The sequence below is a fragment of the Tetrapisispora phaffii genome, chromosome 1 (assembly GCF_000236905.1).
Source record: "Tetrapisispora phaffii CBS 4417 chromosome 1, complete genome".
Classification (NCBI taxonomy): Eukaryota; Fungi; Ascomycota; class Saccharomycetes; order Saccharomycetales; family Saccharomycetaceae; genus Tetrapisispora; species Tetrapisispora phaffii.
The window spans coordinates 475,477-493,618 of NC_016520.1; the positions used below are offsets into that span (position 1 = coordinate 475,477).

The 18,142-nt window shown below is 31.9% G+C and overlaps 8 protein-coding genes across 8 annotated transcripts; 6 read left to right on the forward strand and 2 right to left on the reverse strand.

Annotated features, from left to right (window-relative positions):
* Window positions 1-125: 125 nt before the first annotated feature.
* LAG2 (Lag2p) lies at window positions 126-2,099 on the forward strand (the record flags this gene model as incomplete). The annotated part of the gene is made up of 1 exon (XM_003683695.1): window positions 126-2,099. One exon carries the CDS (start codon window positions 126-128, stop codon window positions 2,097-2,099), a length of 1,974 nt encoding a protein of 657 aa, XP_003683743.1.
* An 890-nt stretch (window positions 2,100-2,989) lies between these two features.
* Window positions 2,990-3,670, forward strand: IGD1 (Igd1p; the record flags this gene model as incomplete). Its single annotated transcript, XM_003683696.1, has 1 exon — window positions 2,990-3,670. One exon carries the CDS (start codon window positions 2,990-2,992, stop codon window positions 3,668-3,670), a length of 681 nt encoding a protein of 226 aa, XP_003683744.1.
* A 358-nt stretch (window positions 3,671-4,028) lies between these two features.
* IFM1 (translation initiation factor 2) lies at window positions 4,029-6,056 on the forward strand (the record flags this gene model as incomplete). Its single annotated transcript, XM_003683697.1, has 1 exon — window positions 4,029-6,056. The coding sequence occupies one exon, from the start codon at window positions 4,029-4,031 to the stop codon at window positions 6,054-6,056; it is 2,028 nt and encodes a 675-aa protein (XP_003683745.1).
* A 268-nt stretch (window positions 6,057-6,324) lies between these two features.
* On the reverse strand, window positions 6,325-7,536 carry TSR4 (small subunit rRNA maturation protein TSR4; the record flags this gene model as incomplete). Its single annotated transcript, XM_003683698.1, has 1 exon — window positions 6,325-7,536. One exon carries the CDS (start codon window positions 7,534-7,536, stop codon window positions 6,325-6,327), a length of 1,212 nt encoding a protein of 403 aa, XP_003683746.1.
* A 434-nt stretch (window positions 7,537-7,970) lies between these two features.
* On the forward strand, window positions 7,971-10,229 carry GCN20 (putative AAA family ATPase GCN20; the record flags this gene model as incomplete). The annotated part of the gene is made up of 1 exon (XM_003683699.1): window positions 7,971-10,229. The coding sequence occupies one exon, from the start codon at window positions 7,971-7,973 to the stop codon at window positions 10,227-10,229; it is 2,259 nt and encodes a 752-aa protein (XP_003683747.1).
* Window positions 10,230-10,378: 149 nt separating this feature from the next.
* On the reverse strand, window positions 10,379-13,426 carry DIS3 (exosome catalytic subunit DIS3; the record flags this gene model as incomplete). Its single annotated transcript, XM_003683700.1, has 1 exon — window positions 10,379-13,426. The coding sequence occupies one exon, from the start codon at window positions 13,424-13,426 to the stop codon at window positions 10,379-10,381; it is 3,048 nt and encodes a 1,015-aa protein (XP_003683748.1).
* Window positions 13,427-14,190: 764 nt separating this feature from the next.
* TPS1 (alpha,alpha-trehalose-phosphate synthase (UDP-forming) TPS1) lies at window positions 14,191-15,678 on the forward strand (the record flags this gene model as incomplete). Its single annotated transcript, XM_003683701.1, has 1 exon — window positions 14,191-15,678. One exon carries the CDS (start codon window positions 14,191-14,193, stop codon window positions 15,676-15,678), a length of 1,488 nt encoding a protein of 495 aa, XP_003683749.1.
* A 596-nt stretch (window positions 15,679-16,274) lies between these two features.
* PTC4 (type 2C protein phosphatase PTC4) lies at window positions 16,275-17,639 on the forward strand (the record flags this gene model as incomplete). The annotated part of the gene is made up of 1 exon (XM_003683702.1): window positions 16,275-17,639. One exon carries the CDS (start codon window positions 16,275-16,277, stop codon window positions 17,637-17,639), a length of 1,365 nt encoding a protein of 454 aa, XP_003683750.1.
* Between the last annotated feature and the right edge of the window lie 503 nt (window positions 17,640-18,142).

Genomic DNA, 18,142 nt, shown 5'->3' on the forward strand with positions numbered 1-18,142 from the left:
TACAATGAGTTGATATAATTACGGTTCAGGACTTCTAAAGAATTGAATTAAGATACATTACTGCGCTAACCTTTATTTGGTGACGTTAGAATAAAAGAAAAAGGCTGATATTACAGTGCTCAAAGATGCAGACAGTTCCAGATCTCCTAAGAAAATACAACGAAACTGATGACAATGATGTCAAATATATGCTACTGAGAGATGATATCGTTATTACCGACATATACAATGACATCCCAAGGCTAATAGACGAGCTATATAAACCTATATTGTTAAGTGATGCCAATGGTGAATTATCTGATTTAATCACTGGTAGTATTTTACCAGAGTTAGTATTAACAAATATTGATACTATTAATAATAATCAAGTAAGAGATTGTAATTTCTTCAACAGATTTATTGTAGAGAATTTAATCCAAGGGAATGATGATAGAGTACTATTTGCATTAAAGAATATTTTAAAGAAATTAATTGAAAAAAATTGTGCTCTAGTGAATTATCACAACAATTCATATTTGATTCTTGAGATGTTAGACAAAATATCACTTGAGAATTCAATTTTGTTTTTGGAAACGTTAAACGTATTGGTTAAATTTATATTTCAATTCAATAAAAATGAAGTTATTCCCTCCAACATGCTTAATTCTATTATTACTTTATTGTTTATTGATGATAAACGAAGACGATTATTTAATGAAAAACAATCGACTTCCACTGTCATCGAAGAAATCATTTTACAAATTTTTAAACATGCAACGAAAGAAGATAATATATCTTTTTACAAATTAATTAGGAGTGAGAATAATTATAGATTACTCAGTGTCATTACGAAGAATTGGTATAAGTATAATATAAACGTTGAAAACAATATATTTAAAGAAACCATCTTGCAAGGATTTGAAGATTATATCAATTCTGCATGTGAGAAACGCGAAAAGAAGAATATTGCCGATATTTTGACTGTACTAGAGAATCTACATTCATATTTCGATACAAATATAGTAGAAATGAGTGATAGCGAGACTGATGAACACATTACCTGCAATTATAATGGCAACCGGAAGTATATAAGTCACGATACAATTGCCTCTATATATAATGGACTGGCACAGGTTAAAAAACTGGAGACCGAATGTTTGATGCAACATGATGCAAATATGGATGATGTTGTAATGACTATTGGTGATGAACTAGATGATGAGATCGATGAACAACAACAAGCATATCTAGACGAATTAGATACAGACGATGGTGAAAATGAAGATGATGATGTAAATGAAGTTGAAGAAAGACAATGTGATGAACAGCACCAAATGAGCAAGATGATTATTGAGAAGATTGCTTCCATTCAAGAAACAATTGATAAAACCACAAGAATGCATCCGATTGACACTACAGAATTAAAGGAATCGCTTGCAAAAAATATAAATGATCTGGAAGAACTTGAAATGATATTAGATGGAATAATCAGGGAAACCACAAATGAGAACAATGCCTATACGGACACTTTGGTTAAAATGGCCGAAATTTATGAGACGATCTGTGGTAATAATAAGCAATATATCAAGATTCTTAAGATTGGGAACTTGAAACAAAGTATCGATGAAAGTTATGGAATTAAACTTAAAATTCTCAATCACGTGATGTACACATCACACAGCTACGAAATGGAAGAGCATTCACCTGACGCCAACAGATGCTCGATCGAAATGAGGTGGTTGCATAATATATTACAACACAACTTTAAAATTAAACCTAAATTGTTAACAAATAATGATAACGACGAAAATACTTCTGATATTATCAAAGATGAAAATGTGTTAAATGCAATTGAATTGAATACTCGATCAATGAAAATTATTAAACAATTGTTATTAAAAAATGAATATGACTACGAGTACAAAGATAAATTAAAATGCTTAAATGAACAATGGTTTACTAAATTAATTAGAAATTCAATTGAAGACAAAATGAATAAACTAAACGATCTATTGAAGGTTGATATTCAAGAGGTAGCCAATGAGTCTATTACCAACAAAGAACTATTCACAACCAAATTGATTAGTGATGTATTAGAATTATTAACTATTGTAGTGTAGTGTAGTCGCTGTGCCTAGTACATAATACATTGGTGTAACGGATATTAACATGCACATTCAATCCTTATTTCCGTGTCACCACTGAGTTAAAAACAACCGTAAAGATTTAAGGGGAGTTTCGTCGTTTAAGTCGTTGACACATAGCCTGCCATGCCAGGACAGGCCATCGACAGAGATACAGTGCCCCCCTCCTTTTCCCCGGATTTTCGAAAACCTTGGAATTCCACGGGAGCAACCCGCGGCAGAAAATGTAAACGACAGAGGGGCGGCCAGCGGTGCAAGTGGGTGTGGGGTGTGGGTGTAAGGATAGTAGTATGCATATCAGACCACAAAATGGGCATCCCCTTATGGAACGAACACGCAATAATATCTTTTTGAACTGATTGATAATAAGCTAAGTAACTGAACTGAAATGCTTCGAGGGTCGAAAAGATTTATTGTATGTGTGCATTGTAACCCTTTTGTATTCATCTGAATTAAGGATTAGCAACAGTGGTTGTAAAGGACTTCATTGTAGTAGGTGGTTGATGATAGTGATTCAAGTTAATAATGATGTTGTTTAGTCACGATCCGTCTCCCCTCTCTAGAGTTCGGAATAGGAAACACTTTAATGATGTATAGTTGCTTCTAGACAAATATGCTCTTGTTCTAATAATACGGTTTTATTACTTATAAGGTAACTTAGCAGTTTCCATTATTCCTTGTTGGTTGTCTTTGCGCTGTCGTGTCCCTAATCTATTTTCTCATCAGATTTAATACACATATATATATATACGTGACTGGTTTGTTAACTTCTCTATTGTTATGCACTCATCGCTCATTTTTGCTTAGTGAAGTATCAGGACAGTATACACACATATACATATATACACTACCATACACACACAACGATGTTGTCAAAAGATTTTTTAACCACAAATGACAGTTCCTTAGGGGAGGACTACTCCAAGTCCACAGATTTTGTTAATTTAGATGATCCACCTACTCCATTGGAGACTCCGGATCTCTCGCAGGTAAACTTGTCCAATTTAGAACTCCCACAAACCTCATCCCCGGTTCAGAAGAAAAGACCCGTCTCTCGTCACCAGAGAAGACACTCCACAAACTATAAAGATGCTCTGCAGTTGAGAAGAAACAGTTCGAATATAGATGAGGCTCTAAATGATAAGTACACACAAGGACAATTCGAAGACATAAGTAGGAATGGGACAGAAGGTCCTTTCTACGGCACGACAATGTGTCAGAACACGCACCCTGAAAGGCATGAGAGTGGAAAGGATGGAAGTGACCAAGAATGTCTATATACAGTCCACTCTAACCTATCTGGTAATTTAAAGAAACAGAGAAATCATTATAATACATCCGGGGATATGCACGGTAAGCCAACAACTAAAGTAGAGCATATCCAGCATCGCCATGGTGACAACAGAGGAGAGAGAAAAGATTTATCACAACATAATGACTTGGAATCAACTCCTCGTGATGAGCCAAGATTATATCGGAAAAACTCATTCGAATATGAAGATTTTAAAAAGCATATGTACAACAGATTGAATATGTTCAATGATTAAACATATTATCCATACCTAACTCCCTTCGTCACTTTTTTGCATCTCATTTTTTTATAATGGCGTCTCTCATATCATAATTATGGATAATCAAATAGATTTTTATTTTACTTTGATTTTTTTATTGCAGTTTTATATACTCCCATATGTAGAATAATTAAACATTACAGTTTGCAGTTGATAAATAAATGAACATCGATTTTATTTTATATATAAATGTTTCGCTAACTGTATTTCGGTATTAAAGAATTTAAAATATTTAAAATATTAAAGGCATGTATGAGCATATAAAAGACACATATACGCTTATATATTGAAGTATTTTACATAGGACACATATCAGCAAGCACATATCTATGACATGTGGAGAAATTATAACTCATGTGCCAAATACTATGGGATAAGTAAATTCTGTTCTCAAAAACTATTCAGTACAATACCAAATGTGTTGTTAGCCAGACAAGATTCTATTAGTAAATTCAAAATAAAAGGTTCACCAAAGAAACTTACTTTTGCAATTCCTAATTTCATCTCTGTAAATAAATTAGCAAACTTATTGAATTGTAAAATAAATGATTTGGTGAAAGATTTAAAGAAGCTAGGGTTTGACAAAGTTAATAATGATTATATTTTATCAAGAGAATATATAGAATTGATTTTACAAGAATACAACTACGAATTTCCTAGATCAATTAAAGACAATTTACATACTGAAGAAATAACTTCAAGGAATGTATACAACGAAGTGAAGAAAATAAAACCAGACCATCTCAAACCGAGACCGCCAGTTGTAACTATCATGGGACATATCGATCACGGTAAAACAACAATTATAGATTATTTAAGAAAATCGTCAATAGTCCAAAAAGAATCTGGTGGTATTACTCAACATATTGGTGCTTTCCAGATTGAAACTCCAAAGACAAAAAAATTAATTACATTTTTAGATACCCCTGGGCATGCTGCTTTTTTAAAAATGAGAGAAAGAGGTGCTAATATTACAGATATAATTATATTAGTCGTGTCTTTGGAAGATTCCATTATGCCACAAACTTTAGAGGCAATAAAACATATTAAGGCTTCAGGTAATGAATTGATAGTGGCTATTACAAAAATTGATAAGATAACAAATCCAAGAGAGAGAGAAAAGTTACTAGAGAAAATTGATAATGGACTGATCTCCCACGATATAGCGACTGAAAAAATCGGTGGTGATATACAAGTTATTCCCATTAGTGCAAAGACAGGTGAAAATATGGACTTGTTAGAGGAATCTATTATATCATTAAGTGAAATAATGGATATTAAATCGGAAAACGCTCCTAAATCTCAAACTACTGGATGGGTTTTAGAGAGTCAGGTTAAGAAAATGGTCGGTAATGTAGCTACAATTTTGATTAAAAACGGTACATTGTCTAAGGGGAAAGTTTTACTTTGCGGAAATACTTATTGTAAAGTTAAGAATATTTTTAATGAATTTGGAAAACAAGTATCTAAGGCCACTCCTTCGCAAGCAGTTTTGGTGTTGGGTTGGAAAGAGGTCCCTGATGCTGGTGAAGAAATTATCGAAGTAAAAGATGAAGCAACTGCAAAGAGGTATATATCTAAAAGACAAAATATACTGGAATTTGAAAAGAATTTATTAAACGTTGATAAAATTAACGAACAAAATTATGCTGTAAATAAATTGAAGAAGCAAAAACTTCTAAATTCAGAAAAGAAAGATGAAGATATAATTGATATCAGTGAAAAACCAACTGGTCCAAAGGATATCAACTTTATTATCAAAGCAGATGTATCAGGGTCCTCTGAGGCTGTAAGGGATGCAATATCTGATATTGGTAATGATGAAGTTAAGTGTAATATTATTTCGTCTTCGGTTGGACTTCCTAACGACAGTGATTTGAAAATGGCAGAAGTCACTAATAGCAAAATTTTATGCTTTAACGTTGGTAATTTACCGAATGAAATATTAAACAATTCCAAGAAAATAGATATTAGGGAGTATACGGTTATATATAAGCTAATCGAGGACGTTACTGAGATTATAACAGATGAATTAGAACCAATTTATGAAAATAAACAATTAGCCACCATAGATTTACGTCAAATATTTAGCTATCAACTGAAAAAAAAGAATATTAGAATAGCTGGTTGTAAGATCACTAATGGTAAGGTATCTAGAAACTCACTAATCCAAATCAAAAGAGGTGAAGATGAAGAAGTAGTTTATGATGGTACAATCTCCTCGTTAAAACAAGGAAAAGAAGATGTTTCAGAAATAGGTAAGGGTAAAGAGTGTGGTATCACATTTACTAATTTTGAAGATTACAAAGTTGGAGATAAAATTGTGGTCTATGAAAAGGAGAGAATAAAAAGATATTTATAATTAAAAGTTTTCTACCAACTTTCTTATGATATTTTGAAATATAAACAATTGCTGGCATTAACTCCCAATTTTGCATATGTAAATAGGCTTAACAATTTTCCAATAGTTTGTTAGTGCTACTTTCTATAAAATATATATTGGAGTTTTGGATAAATACTCTGTAAATAAATATAATGGTATTACGAATTTCATCGAACTATATATTCTTTTTCTTAACGTTAGTTTATACTTAATAATATATAATCTTGTATAATTAGACATACCCAGTTTATTCTCTAAGCTCCCATTGAACCTTGACAACTTCTTCCACATAACCAACATCATTCTTATCGAATTGTGGAATATAATTTTCAATGTCTGTATAAACCAATATAGTTCCCCATTCCATGCCATCTTCTATATTAACGTTTTCTTCTAAATCCATTATCATATTTGGCATCAATTGCATTTCAAATATTCTTTTAGATGATGGGTTATAACTTGGGTTTGCTACAATAGCATTGAAATCAATTTTTGATGCAGCGTACAATAATGGATTACCACCAAATTCATACCTTAGTACCTGATGAGGATTGTAACCAACAACTTCTTGAAATTTTTGGAAAACATCATCATCTAAAAATTTCGATAATTTTTCAGTCCTTGGATCCAACTTGATTGGGTTTTTTCCAAGGTCTTCTTCAATCCCATTTGCATCTAATTCTAGTGCACTATCGTCGATTTTTAGATTTTTTGGTAGTTTTAAATGGTCTGGTTTATTTTTAAATGATTCCTTTTCTACGTATAATAAATAATTTTTGAAAGCTATTTTAGAATCATATTTTTTATCGTTCAACAAATCATGTTGCTTTCTAGTTGCTTTAATTGATTGCTTATTATCGGATTCTGAAACTTTATTTTCAGGTTCTTTACTTTTACTAAAAGGACTGTTATTATTCTGAAATGGGTTATTGGAGAATGGGTTTGCACTATCAGTTTCCTTTGTTAAGTCGAATGGATTAATTTTAAAATCCTTACTCATCGATAAATCTTCCATTTTCTCATTCACAACATCTAGATTACTTGTTTTGTTCTTCTTTACACCTCTAATGCAACGAATTGAATTACCTTTTCTAGGACATTTTGTACAAACAAATACGTATAAAACCCTATCATCATTTGAATTTACATTGGACAAATTGTTCAAATTATGTTTGCTTTGAACGGAATTAACTTGTTCAGGATCTAAAGGTGAGAATGCTTGCACCAATAGTTTCATTCTGTCCTTTGATTTGCATGCCCCACAGTGCAAATATTCCTCTGGTGGAATCGAATCTGGATGTAACCAGATTGGCTCGCCCCCAATAAAAGAGTCTTCTATGGTAACTTCATCGACCTCTTTTACTGGAGTATCAATAAAGGCAAGATAAACTTCGCTTGGACTACTATCCAGGTTATTATCTTCAAAATCTGAACCTTCCATCTCTTCAATTTTCGACATGTCTTCTTTGTCTTAATCTTTTAAATGATTACAGTTTTGTTCCTTTCTAAAAATTCACAGAACTACAATATTATTGAAATACTAATTATTGTCAGTTTGCCAACAATCCCTTGTTGGCGTAACATACTTAAAGAGTATACTTTCTTAAATGTAAAGTATAATTTATTCTCATTTTTTTTCGATGAGATGAGTTTTGATATATTTTTAGCTTATCCTGGGCATCGGAAAAAAATTTATTGAATAACTTTTAACTACAATCAGAACATTGAAATATTGGAAAATACTGTATAATACTTAAATAGAATTTCAACGTATTTATATAATTGACCTTACTAAATGAGATTAACTATAACTACCAATAGTACACTTATATTTATCTATTCTTTATTGAGTAAGAAAGTTATCAGAGAGGACATACACGCCAAATATAAAAGATGTCTAGTATCGGTTCTCAAGTTCGTAAGGCTGCACCAAATGTGGATTCGATAGTCACTGAATATGCTGTTGGTTATTTCAACCATTTATCACTTTTAACTGACGATGCTGTCCAGAGTAAGCAGTTGGATTTAATTACTGAGGTTCAATTTGTCTCTGACTTATTAGTGGATGCTGGTGCCATTAAAGAGAAAGTTGATGACTTAGGTAAAGAATTATTGAAAACTTTAAGTATCCAATTGAAAGAAAATCAATCTAAATTGGAATTGACTGGTGACACTTCAAAGAGATTGTTAGATATTAATGTTTTACAAAGTCATAACAGTAAGGCTACTATTAATTCTTCTTTAAGTATGTTAGGTGTGATGGGTGATATCGAACATACCGGTAGAAACATGGAAACAAGAGTTGATTTGAAGAAATTAGCTAAAGCTGAGCAAAAAATTGCTAAGAAAGTTGCTAAGAGAAACAATAAATTTGTTAAGTACGAGGCTTCTAAGTTAATTAATCAAAAGAATGATGATGATTATGATTCATTCTTCTTAAAGATCAATCCTTTGGATTTTGGTTCGGGTGCAGGTAAGTCTAAGGACATTAAGATTGATACTTTTGATTTGTATGTCGGTGATGGTCAAAGAATCTTGTCAGACGCTCAATTAACATTGAGTTTTGGTCGTAGATACGGTTTGGTTGGTCAAAATGGTATCGGTAAATCTACTTTGTTAAGAGCACTGTCTAGAAGAGAACTAAACGTACCAAAACATATTTCTATCTTGCACGTTGAGCAAGAATTGATGGGCGATGAAACGTTGGCTCTTCAAAGTGTTCTGGATGCTGATGTTTGGAGAAAACAATTGTTAACAGAAGAGGCAAAAATTAATGAAAGATTGCAAGAGATGGATAAACTAAGAGAGGAATTTGAAGAAGACAGCCTTGAAGTAAAAAAACTGGATAATGAAAGAGAAGATTTAGATAACCATTTGGAACAAATTTCCGAAAAACTAGTTGATATGGAATCTGATAAGGCTGAAGCAAGAGCTGCTTCTATTTTATATGGTTTAGGTTTCAGTACTGAAGCTCAAAAGAAACCTACGAATTCCTTTTCTGGTGGTTGGAGAATGAGATTATCTTTGGCTAGAGCTTTATTCTGTCAACCAGATTTATTGTTATTAGATGAACCTTCCAATATGTTGGATGTTCCATCGATTGCTTACTTATCAGAATATTTAAAAACTTATCCATCAACTGTATTAACCGTTTCACATGATCGTGCCTTCTTGAATGAAGTTGCTACAGATATTATATATCAACATAATGAAAGATTGGATTACTACAGAGGTCAAAATTTCGACACATTTTATGCTACTAAGGAAGAGCGTAGAAAGAATGCTCAAAGAGAATATGAAAATCAAATGGCTTATAGAAAGCATTTACAAGAATTTATTGATAAATACAGATATAATGCTGCTAAGTCACAAGAAGCTCAATCTAGAATTAAGAAACTGGAGAAATTGCCAGTTTTGGAGCCACCTGAGGAAGAGAAGAGTATAAGCTTTAAATTCCCAGATTGTGAAAAATTATCACCACCTATTATTCAATTACAAGATGTTGACTTTGGTTATGATAATAAGGAGTTATTGTTGAATGATGTTAATTTAGATATTCAAATGGACTCTAGAATTGCTTTGGTAGGTGCTAACGGTTGTGGTAAAACAACATTATTAAAAGTTATGATGGAACAATTAAGACCAGTTAAAGGTTATGTTTCAAGAAATGGACGTTTACGTATTGGTTACTTTACCCAACATCATGTTGATTCTATGGATTTGGATAAATCAGCAGTTGATTGGATGTCCACTGCATTCCCTGGTAAGACCGATGAAGAATATAGACGTCATTTGGGTGCATTTGGTATAACTGGTTCTTTAAGTTTACAGAAGATTCAATTATTATCAGGTGGTCAAAAATCCCGTGTTGCTTTCGCTGCTTTATGTCTAGAAAATCCACATATTTTAGTATTAGATGAACCTTCCAATCATTTAGATACAGCAGGTATTGATGCTCTGGTTGATGCTTTGAAGAACTTCACAGGTGGTGTTTTGATGGTATCGCATGATATTTCTGTTATTGATTCTGTATGTAAAGAAATCTGGGTTTCAGAAAAGGGTACTGTTAAAAGATTTGACGGTAATATTCATGATTACAAAGATTACATTTTGGCAGCTGCTGATGCTAGCGGTGTCGTGAAAAAACATTAGAGAATATAAAAAAGTATATTTATTAATTTTAGATTATTATTTAATAAAATATTTAAAATTAGTTGTGTTATTCAATTCTTAAAATGTGTATATTAAATTTATATAAAAGTATTTAATAAATTAATGTGATGCTAAAGATAATAATTTAATTATTTTAATAATAATTCAGCTTTACGCTTTCCTGTTACAGGATCTACAACGGATCTAACTTGAACTTCTACCTTGTCAAATACGTAAATATCTCTTGTCTGATTTGATTCACCGTGCATAAAGGATAATTTAAATTCAATTTCATCATAAGCTGATGAGCTTGGGTCAGATGTTAAATTTTCTATTCTGATTAAACCTTCAACACCAAATTTTGGAACTAGAACTACGATACCATTGTTTAAAACTTTAATGACATAACCAGTCTCAGTACATTCATTATTTCTCATAACTTGTCCAACATAGTATTCAATACTTGCTCTACCAGCAAATTGGGCATTTCTATGTTTTTTGTTAATATTTTTACAAATCATTTCCATTTTATTTTTATCTCTATGCATTAATGCCAAAGGTTCATACCCAATTGCACCTGCTAGTTGTCTATGGGCAATGACATCACAAAAACGTCTAATTGGAGATGTAAAATGTGTATAAATGTCAACAGCTAGACCGTAATGACGAAAATCTGAATATTGGTAGGCTCCTGAGTAAAAATATTGAGCTGCCATCATACAACGAGTAGACATGATACGAATCAAGGTGTTAAAGTATGGATCTTTAGGGTCTATACATCGGTCTAAGGAGTCCGCTAAGGCTTTAGATGATTCAAGCGAAATAGATAAGTTCTTTCTTTTCTGTAGCATTTCGTTTAGAATTGCAAAATTAGTAGATGGTGGAGAAGCATGTCTTCTCAACATAGCAGTCTGTGGGAAAGCATCAAAAATTTTTCTAGCTACAGAAATATTGGCTAACAACATGAATTCTTCGACTAAAGAATTAGTGGCTAACAATTTCTTAATTTCAACTTCATTTGGATCAGAAGTTTCACTGTCCATATGTACTTTAACTTCAGGAGAAGCCAAATTTAATGCACCAGCATCTAATCTCTTTTGCTTCAATTTCACTGATAGTTCTAATAATGCTCTCATGCCTTTTGTTAGTTCATCGGTTTGGTTTTTATCGTCAATTCTAAGTTGGGCTTGTTCGTATGAAAAAGCTTCTCTGGATCTAATGACGGATTTAGTAAATTTAACGTCAATTATTTCAGCATTATCATCCAATTCCCAGATAACTGAGAATGCGAATCTATCCACATACGGCTTTAACGAACATAAATCAGTACCCAATAACATTGGTAACATATCTATACGTTTGTCAACCAAGTAGACCGATGTACCTCTAGAGGCACCTTCAGCATCCAATGCAGTACCTGGCTTGACGAAATGAGTAACATCGGCGATGTGAACACCAACTTCCCAATTACCATTAGGTAATCTTTTAGCATGTAGGGCATCATCAATATCGACACACCCTGGAGGATCGATACTACAAATTAGCTTATCTCTTAAATCTTGTCTATTTTTTAATAATGGATCCTTTGCTTGTTCTTGTGGATCATTAATATTGGTAGGGGCTTTCCAATTATGACCTTCTTCAGGTAAGCAGTCCAGAACCTTCCTTGAGAATGGTCTATATTCAACGTCATGTTCTAATAATAAAGCTTCAGTTTCAGCTTCAGAAGATTCAACATCACCTAAATCTCTTACAAAATGACCTAACGGGTATTTATGGTCAGCTGGCCACGAATCGACAGAAATAACAATTCTCTTATTTAATAATTCATTCGCTCTTCTTGTTCTGATTCTTATCTTAGGTAAACATTTATCCATTAAAATGACAAAGACATTTTGAGTACCACCTACTTGTTTGTCTACAGAATTTGGAGCAATTTGACCAACATATTGTCTCCATGATCTTCTAGTTATAGCGACAACTTTGGCAGTTGGATGATTTTTATTTGATTTTTGGGCCAATATGGCATCTTGAGCCAATAGACGACGTTGTTTATCTGATAACATATTTTGGGCGTCTTGATTCTTATTTGGGTTAAGTATGCCATCATCTTCTTCATCGTCATTATCTGGATTATCGTTAACATCGTAATGTTCTGCATCAAGAACAATTGACGATGGTGCTTTCCATTGCGATTCTGGCAATAACTCTACAACAACTTGATCACTGTTAAAAGCTCTGTTTAAGTTTTTAGAACCCACGATTAAAACTGGTTTTTTGAAGTTTGGTAAGTTGATAGAACCTTCCAAGAAATTAAATTCCGAAATTTGAATATTACCTTGGAATAGAGACCCATTTTTCAAACCACCCATAATTCTTGATGTTGAATAATAATCTTCGAAAGTAAATTCTTTTGCTAATAAAGTTTCACCTTTTGCAGCCGTAGTATTAAAAGTATCAAAATTAGGTACTAAATCTTTAATTAGGTCAGCGTTTGGTAATAAATCGATATATTGCATTAATGATTTTGTAATATATGTATTATCCTCATCATCTGTGGAAGTTTCCAATTTTGATTTTTCTCTATTTAATCTATCATTGGATAATAAGACGATATTAATCCCATATTCTTTTAAATGTTTAGCATACCAAGAACTAGTCTTTCTGATGGCTCTATCATTTCTATCATTGATGGATTCATCGTCAATTCTTTCGATGAACGTATTTTCATTAAACTCATTATGGAATACAATAAATCTTTTAGTACTATTATTTTCTGAATCTCTACATAAAGTTCTTAATCTTGTATAAATTGGGTACGATTTATTTCTGACTTCATCTAGTACAATCTGCGGAACAATCACATCGAAAAAACAACTTTCATTTTCTAATAAATCAATAGATTGTAAAATAATGTTGGTATCTAAGACGATATAATGCTTACCGATATTATCTGCTTTAAGATCCTGTGGTGATTCAGATAAAATGAAAACTGGTAATTTATTGCTTGCATCCGGAACAACTAATTTAGAACATTTATCACAGGCTTTTGATAGACATGGAATATCATTTCTAAGATAATGTTCTCTAACAATTTTTGTAGCGTTACCATTTCTAGATGTAACGAAGACTTTTTGTGTTACAGTCAAACCTTGACTTAATCTCTTTCTACCATTAGCGACAGTAGTTGATGACATTCTTTTTTTTCACTTAAATATACTAATACTAATAAAATAAAAATAAAACAATTGATGAAACACTATTTCCTTTGACAACTAAACAGATCTCCACAATATCTTACTGTAAAGATAAAAAAACTGGTAAAACTAATCTCAATTCATTGCAGTTCATCTCATCTCATCTCATCTCATCTCTTTTATATATGGTGCTGTGCATTAATAATTATTATGTTCATATTAAAGATCATATTTTTTTCAAATTTTCGATGTAAAAGAAAGACTCTCGTTGAATATGACTAATTGTTCTCAATCCGGGTAACATTATGTTTAACCCAACCCTAATTATAACCCTAATTGTATACGACAACCCCAGGGTTGTCGTATACAATTACTATGTTTTCTGTTTTACCCGGGGCTCGCTATATTCATTATGGGCTTGTGATTTACACGGTTCTTCTCCTCAACTAATTCGAACTCCCTACCCCCACCCCTCCCCCCTCCAAACCCCTTCACATGTAACAACATAATAACATAATGATGGTTATATGTATATATACATATATATATACGTTGGCATTAGCATTATCATTATTACAATGAAACTTATTCACATTTAAATATATAACTGAGGAACTGTAAAGGATACTTTTATTAATAATAAAGAAGAAAATTGAGCCTAATCGCTTTTATTTGAAAAGTATAATATTAAAATTACTTTTATTAAGTTTCTCTAGCTTATGCAAAATTATACCAAGAGCTTCTTTAGATAATCAAATATAATTATGACAAAAAATACTTCACTTGCTAAACCTGACCTCGATAACTCCAATAGTGGGCATATTATTGTGGTTTCAAACAGACTTCCTGTTACAATTACTAAAAATAATGAAACCGGTGAATATGAATATGCAATGTCATCTGGTGGTTTAGTTACTGCTTTACAAGGTTTGAAAAAAACCTCTACCTTTCAATGGTACGGTTGGCCAGGTTTAGAGATCCCTGATGACGATAAGGAAAAGGTGAAAAAAGATTTAAAGGAAAAGTTCAATGCTGTGCCAATTTTTTTAACTGATGAAATTGCTGATTTACATTATAACGGGTTTTCAAATTCCATTTTATGGCCTCTTTTCCATTACCATCCAGGTGAAATTAATTTTGATGAAAATGCATGGTTGGCTTATAATGAAGCTAACCTTACCTTTGCAAAAGAAATTATAAAAGATATTAAAAGTAACGATATTGTTTGGGTTCATGACTATCATTTAATGTTATTACCTGAGTTAATTAGAGATTATATCACGGAATTAAATGCACATGAAAAACCATTAGAAAATGTTAAATTAGGTTGGTTTTTACATACTCCTTTCCCATCGTCGGAAATTTATAGAATCTTACCTGTTAGGCAAGAAATCCTTAGAGGTGTTTTAAGTTGTGATTTAATAGGTTTCCATACTTATGATTATGCTAGACATTTCTTGTCTTCGGTGCAAAGAGTCCTTAACATAAACACTTTACCGAATGGTATCGAATATCAAAACAGATTTGTAAATGTTGGTGCTTTCCCAATTGGTATCGATGTCGACACTTTTACAGATGGATTAAAGCAATCAAGTGTTATCAAGAGAATTCAAGAACTGAAAAAAACTTTTGAAGGCTGTAAGATTATTGTAGGTGTCGACAGATTGGATTACATTAAAGGTGTTCCTCAGAAATTGCATGCTATGGAAGTGTTTTTGAATGAACATCCGGAATGGATAGGGAAAGTTGTTTTGGTACAACTTGCCGTCCCTAGTAGAGGTGACGTCGAGGAGTATCAATACTTGAGATCAGTTGTCAATGAGCTGGTCGGAAGAATCAATGGCCAATTCGGCACAGTGGAATTTGTACCAATCCATTTCATGCATAAAAGTGTTCCATTTGAAGAACTGATCGCCCTTTACGCCATCAGTGACGTTTGTCTGGTTTCATCCACCAGAGATGGTATGAATTTAGTCTCTTATGAATACATCGCTTGTCAAGAAGAGAAACATGGTAGTTTAATTTTAAGTGAATTTACAGGTGCAGCTCAATCATTAAACGGTGCATTGATTGTAAATCCATGGAACACTGATGAATTATCAGATGCAATTAACGAATCACTGACATTACCAGAAGAAAAGAGAGTCGCAAATTGGGAAAAATTATATAAGTACATTTCCAAATATACATCTGCTTTCTGGGGCGAAAATTTTGTCCATGAACTATTCAATGCTTCAAAGAACTCTGATTAAAACTAAATAAATAAAACATAAATAATAATGAAAAATTATTATTTAGTCAATAATATATATAACATGTATAAATTCAACTAATACCAATTCAAACAATTGAAAAGAACTAATGATAAACAATAAGCTTCAATATTCTAAATGAATCACAGATGGTATAACGATTATAATTTAAACAACTTCTCATAGCTTCAAACTTGTCCCGTTATCTTTCGATTGCAATTACGATAAACAGCCTCTCTCTTGTTCAGCGAACAATGAAAATAAGTACATACAGAAAATATGAAATATACAGACTTTGAATTGCAATGATACTGAAAACGGTATTATCTTATTTATACTAATAATGATGAAGGTTTATATCTCTTCATAGATTTTATTCCTTTTGTGTATATGGACATGTGTTATTATTATCTAGTTCTCCTTTCATTTAATTACTCAAATATTTCACCACATTTTTTTTTAATACATCATTGGCAATAGTTTTGATCTATTGAAAACAACAAAATTTAGAAAAGTTTGCTCCATTTAAATTCAAGTCTTCAAGGTTATTGGATTCTATACTGGCTCTCAAATATCTATAATCAGTTAATATTGACATGGGACAACTATTATCACATCCATTGACTGAAAAATCAATTATTTACAATGATTACAAGCATTGTACGAAATTGTTAGAATCAAATCATAGAAATTCAATTACAGTAGATGACGACAGTAAATATCAAACTCCTAGATATTTCAATTGTATAGGTTCTATGCAAGGGTATAGATTAACTCAAGAAGATGCGCATTTAATTGTTAATGACAACTATAATGATTCGAGTCAACTACAATACGTTCAATTTTATAACCCTTTTAAGGATAAAATGGAAAATTTGAAGCTTTCAATATTTGGTGTGTTTGATGGACATGGAAGTGATGAATGCTCAAATTTCATTAGTGGAGAGTATGGAAGACAACTATGCAATAATAATAACGGTAATGGCAAGAAAAATAAGAAGAAGAAGAATTCAGATGATAAAAGCAATAAAGATATCGATTCAGATGAAGATTTCGTACCTGCAAGTGAACAATATAAACAAGGGTTAGCAAAATGGATAAAATACAGTTTTGAAAATCATTTATATGGGGTAGAAGGTATATTAATAAAAGGTAGAAAAGTCCAAAGAGGGTTTAAGACTTTAGAAGGTTTAATTTCACAAATTCTTAAGGATTCCTATATGTTACAAGATCAAGAATTATTCAAGTATTATTCAAGAAGCTCATCGGGTTCTACAGCAGTCGTTGCTATTATTATTAATGACAAAAATTTGTATGTAGCCAACTGCGGTGATTCTAGATGCGTTTTATCGTCAAAATCAAATGGTACAAAAACTATGTCATTTGACCATAAACCACAACATATTGGTGAACTTTTACGTATTAATGATAATGGTGGTACAGTTTCATTAGGGAGGGTTGGTGGTGTTTTGGCATTAAGTAGAGCATTCGGTGATTTTCAATTCAAAAGAAATATTGTATATAATAAAACCACGCCGGTACAAGTCCTTCAAAATATGAATGGTTCTGAAGAAGCAGAAGGCAGTGAAGGAGGTATATTAAAACATACTGGCATTCCAGCTCAAGAGTCTCAAGTTACTGTTGAACCAGATGTACTAATGCATAAAATAAATTATTCAAAGGACGAATTTCTAGTGCTGGCATGTGATGGTATTTGGGATGTCTACAGCAATAAACAATTGGTAAACTTTATTAAATATCATTTGACACTAGGAATAAAATTAGATTCAATCATAACTAAATTATTAGACCACGGTATTGCCCAAGCCAATAGCGATACTGGTATTGGTTTTGATAACATGACAGTCATAATTGTGATATTAAATAAACCAGGTGAATCTTTATCAGATTGGTATGCCAAAATGAAAGCAAGACTAGAAAGAGAAAAAGGTATTGTTTAGTTGTGAATATCTTTTATTTCTAGCCCCGCCAAATCTTCTCTTTGTATTAGAAATTCAATTTCAATATTGAATACCCTATTTAACGTAATTTAAATCATCATTTCAGATATATATCTACAAATGTATCATAGTATACACATATGTATGTACCATATAATGTACATAACACCAATGCATTGTCAATAATCTATTTCCTTTGAGGCAAATTTCAATATAGGTATATATATATATATATATATATATATATATATATATATATATATATATTTGACTATTTTGTATTAANATTCCCTTTGAAGATTTGAAGCTCACACCTTTAACTTGTTGACCTTTTTTAAGTTACTCACTGAGATTCAATTCTTATGGCGGTAATTGAAAAATAAATAATAGAATAGCATAACAAATAAAAGTTAAATCAATTTGAAATGTATTATGAAAAGGTTAACTGATAAAGTAACTAGGAATATTCGTGGTTAGTATCTAATAAGATATTATTTCTAAAG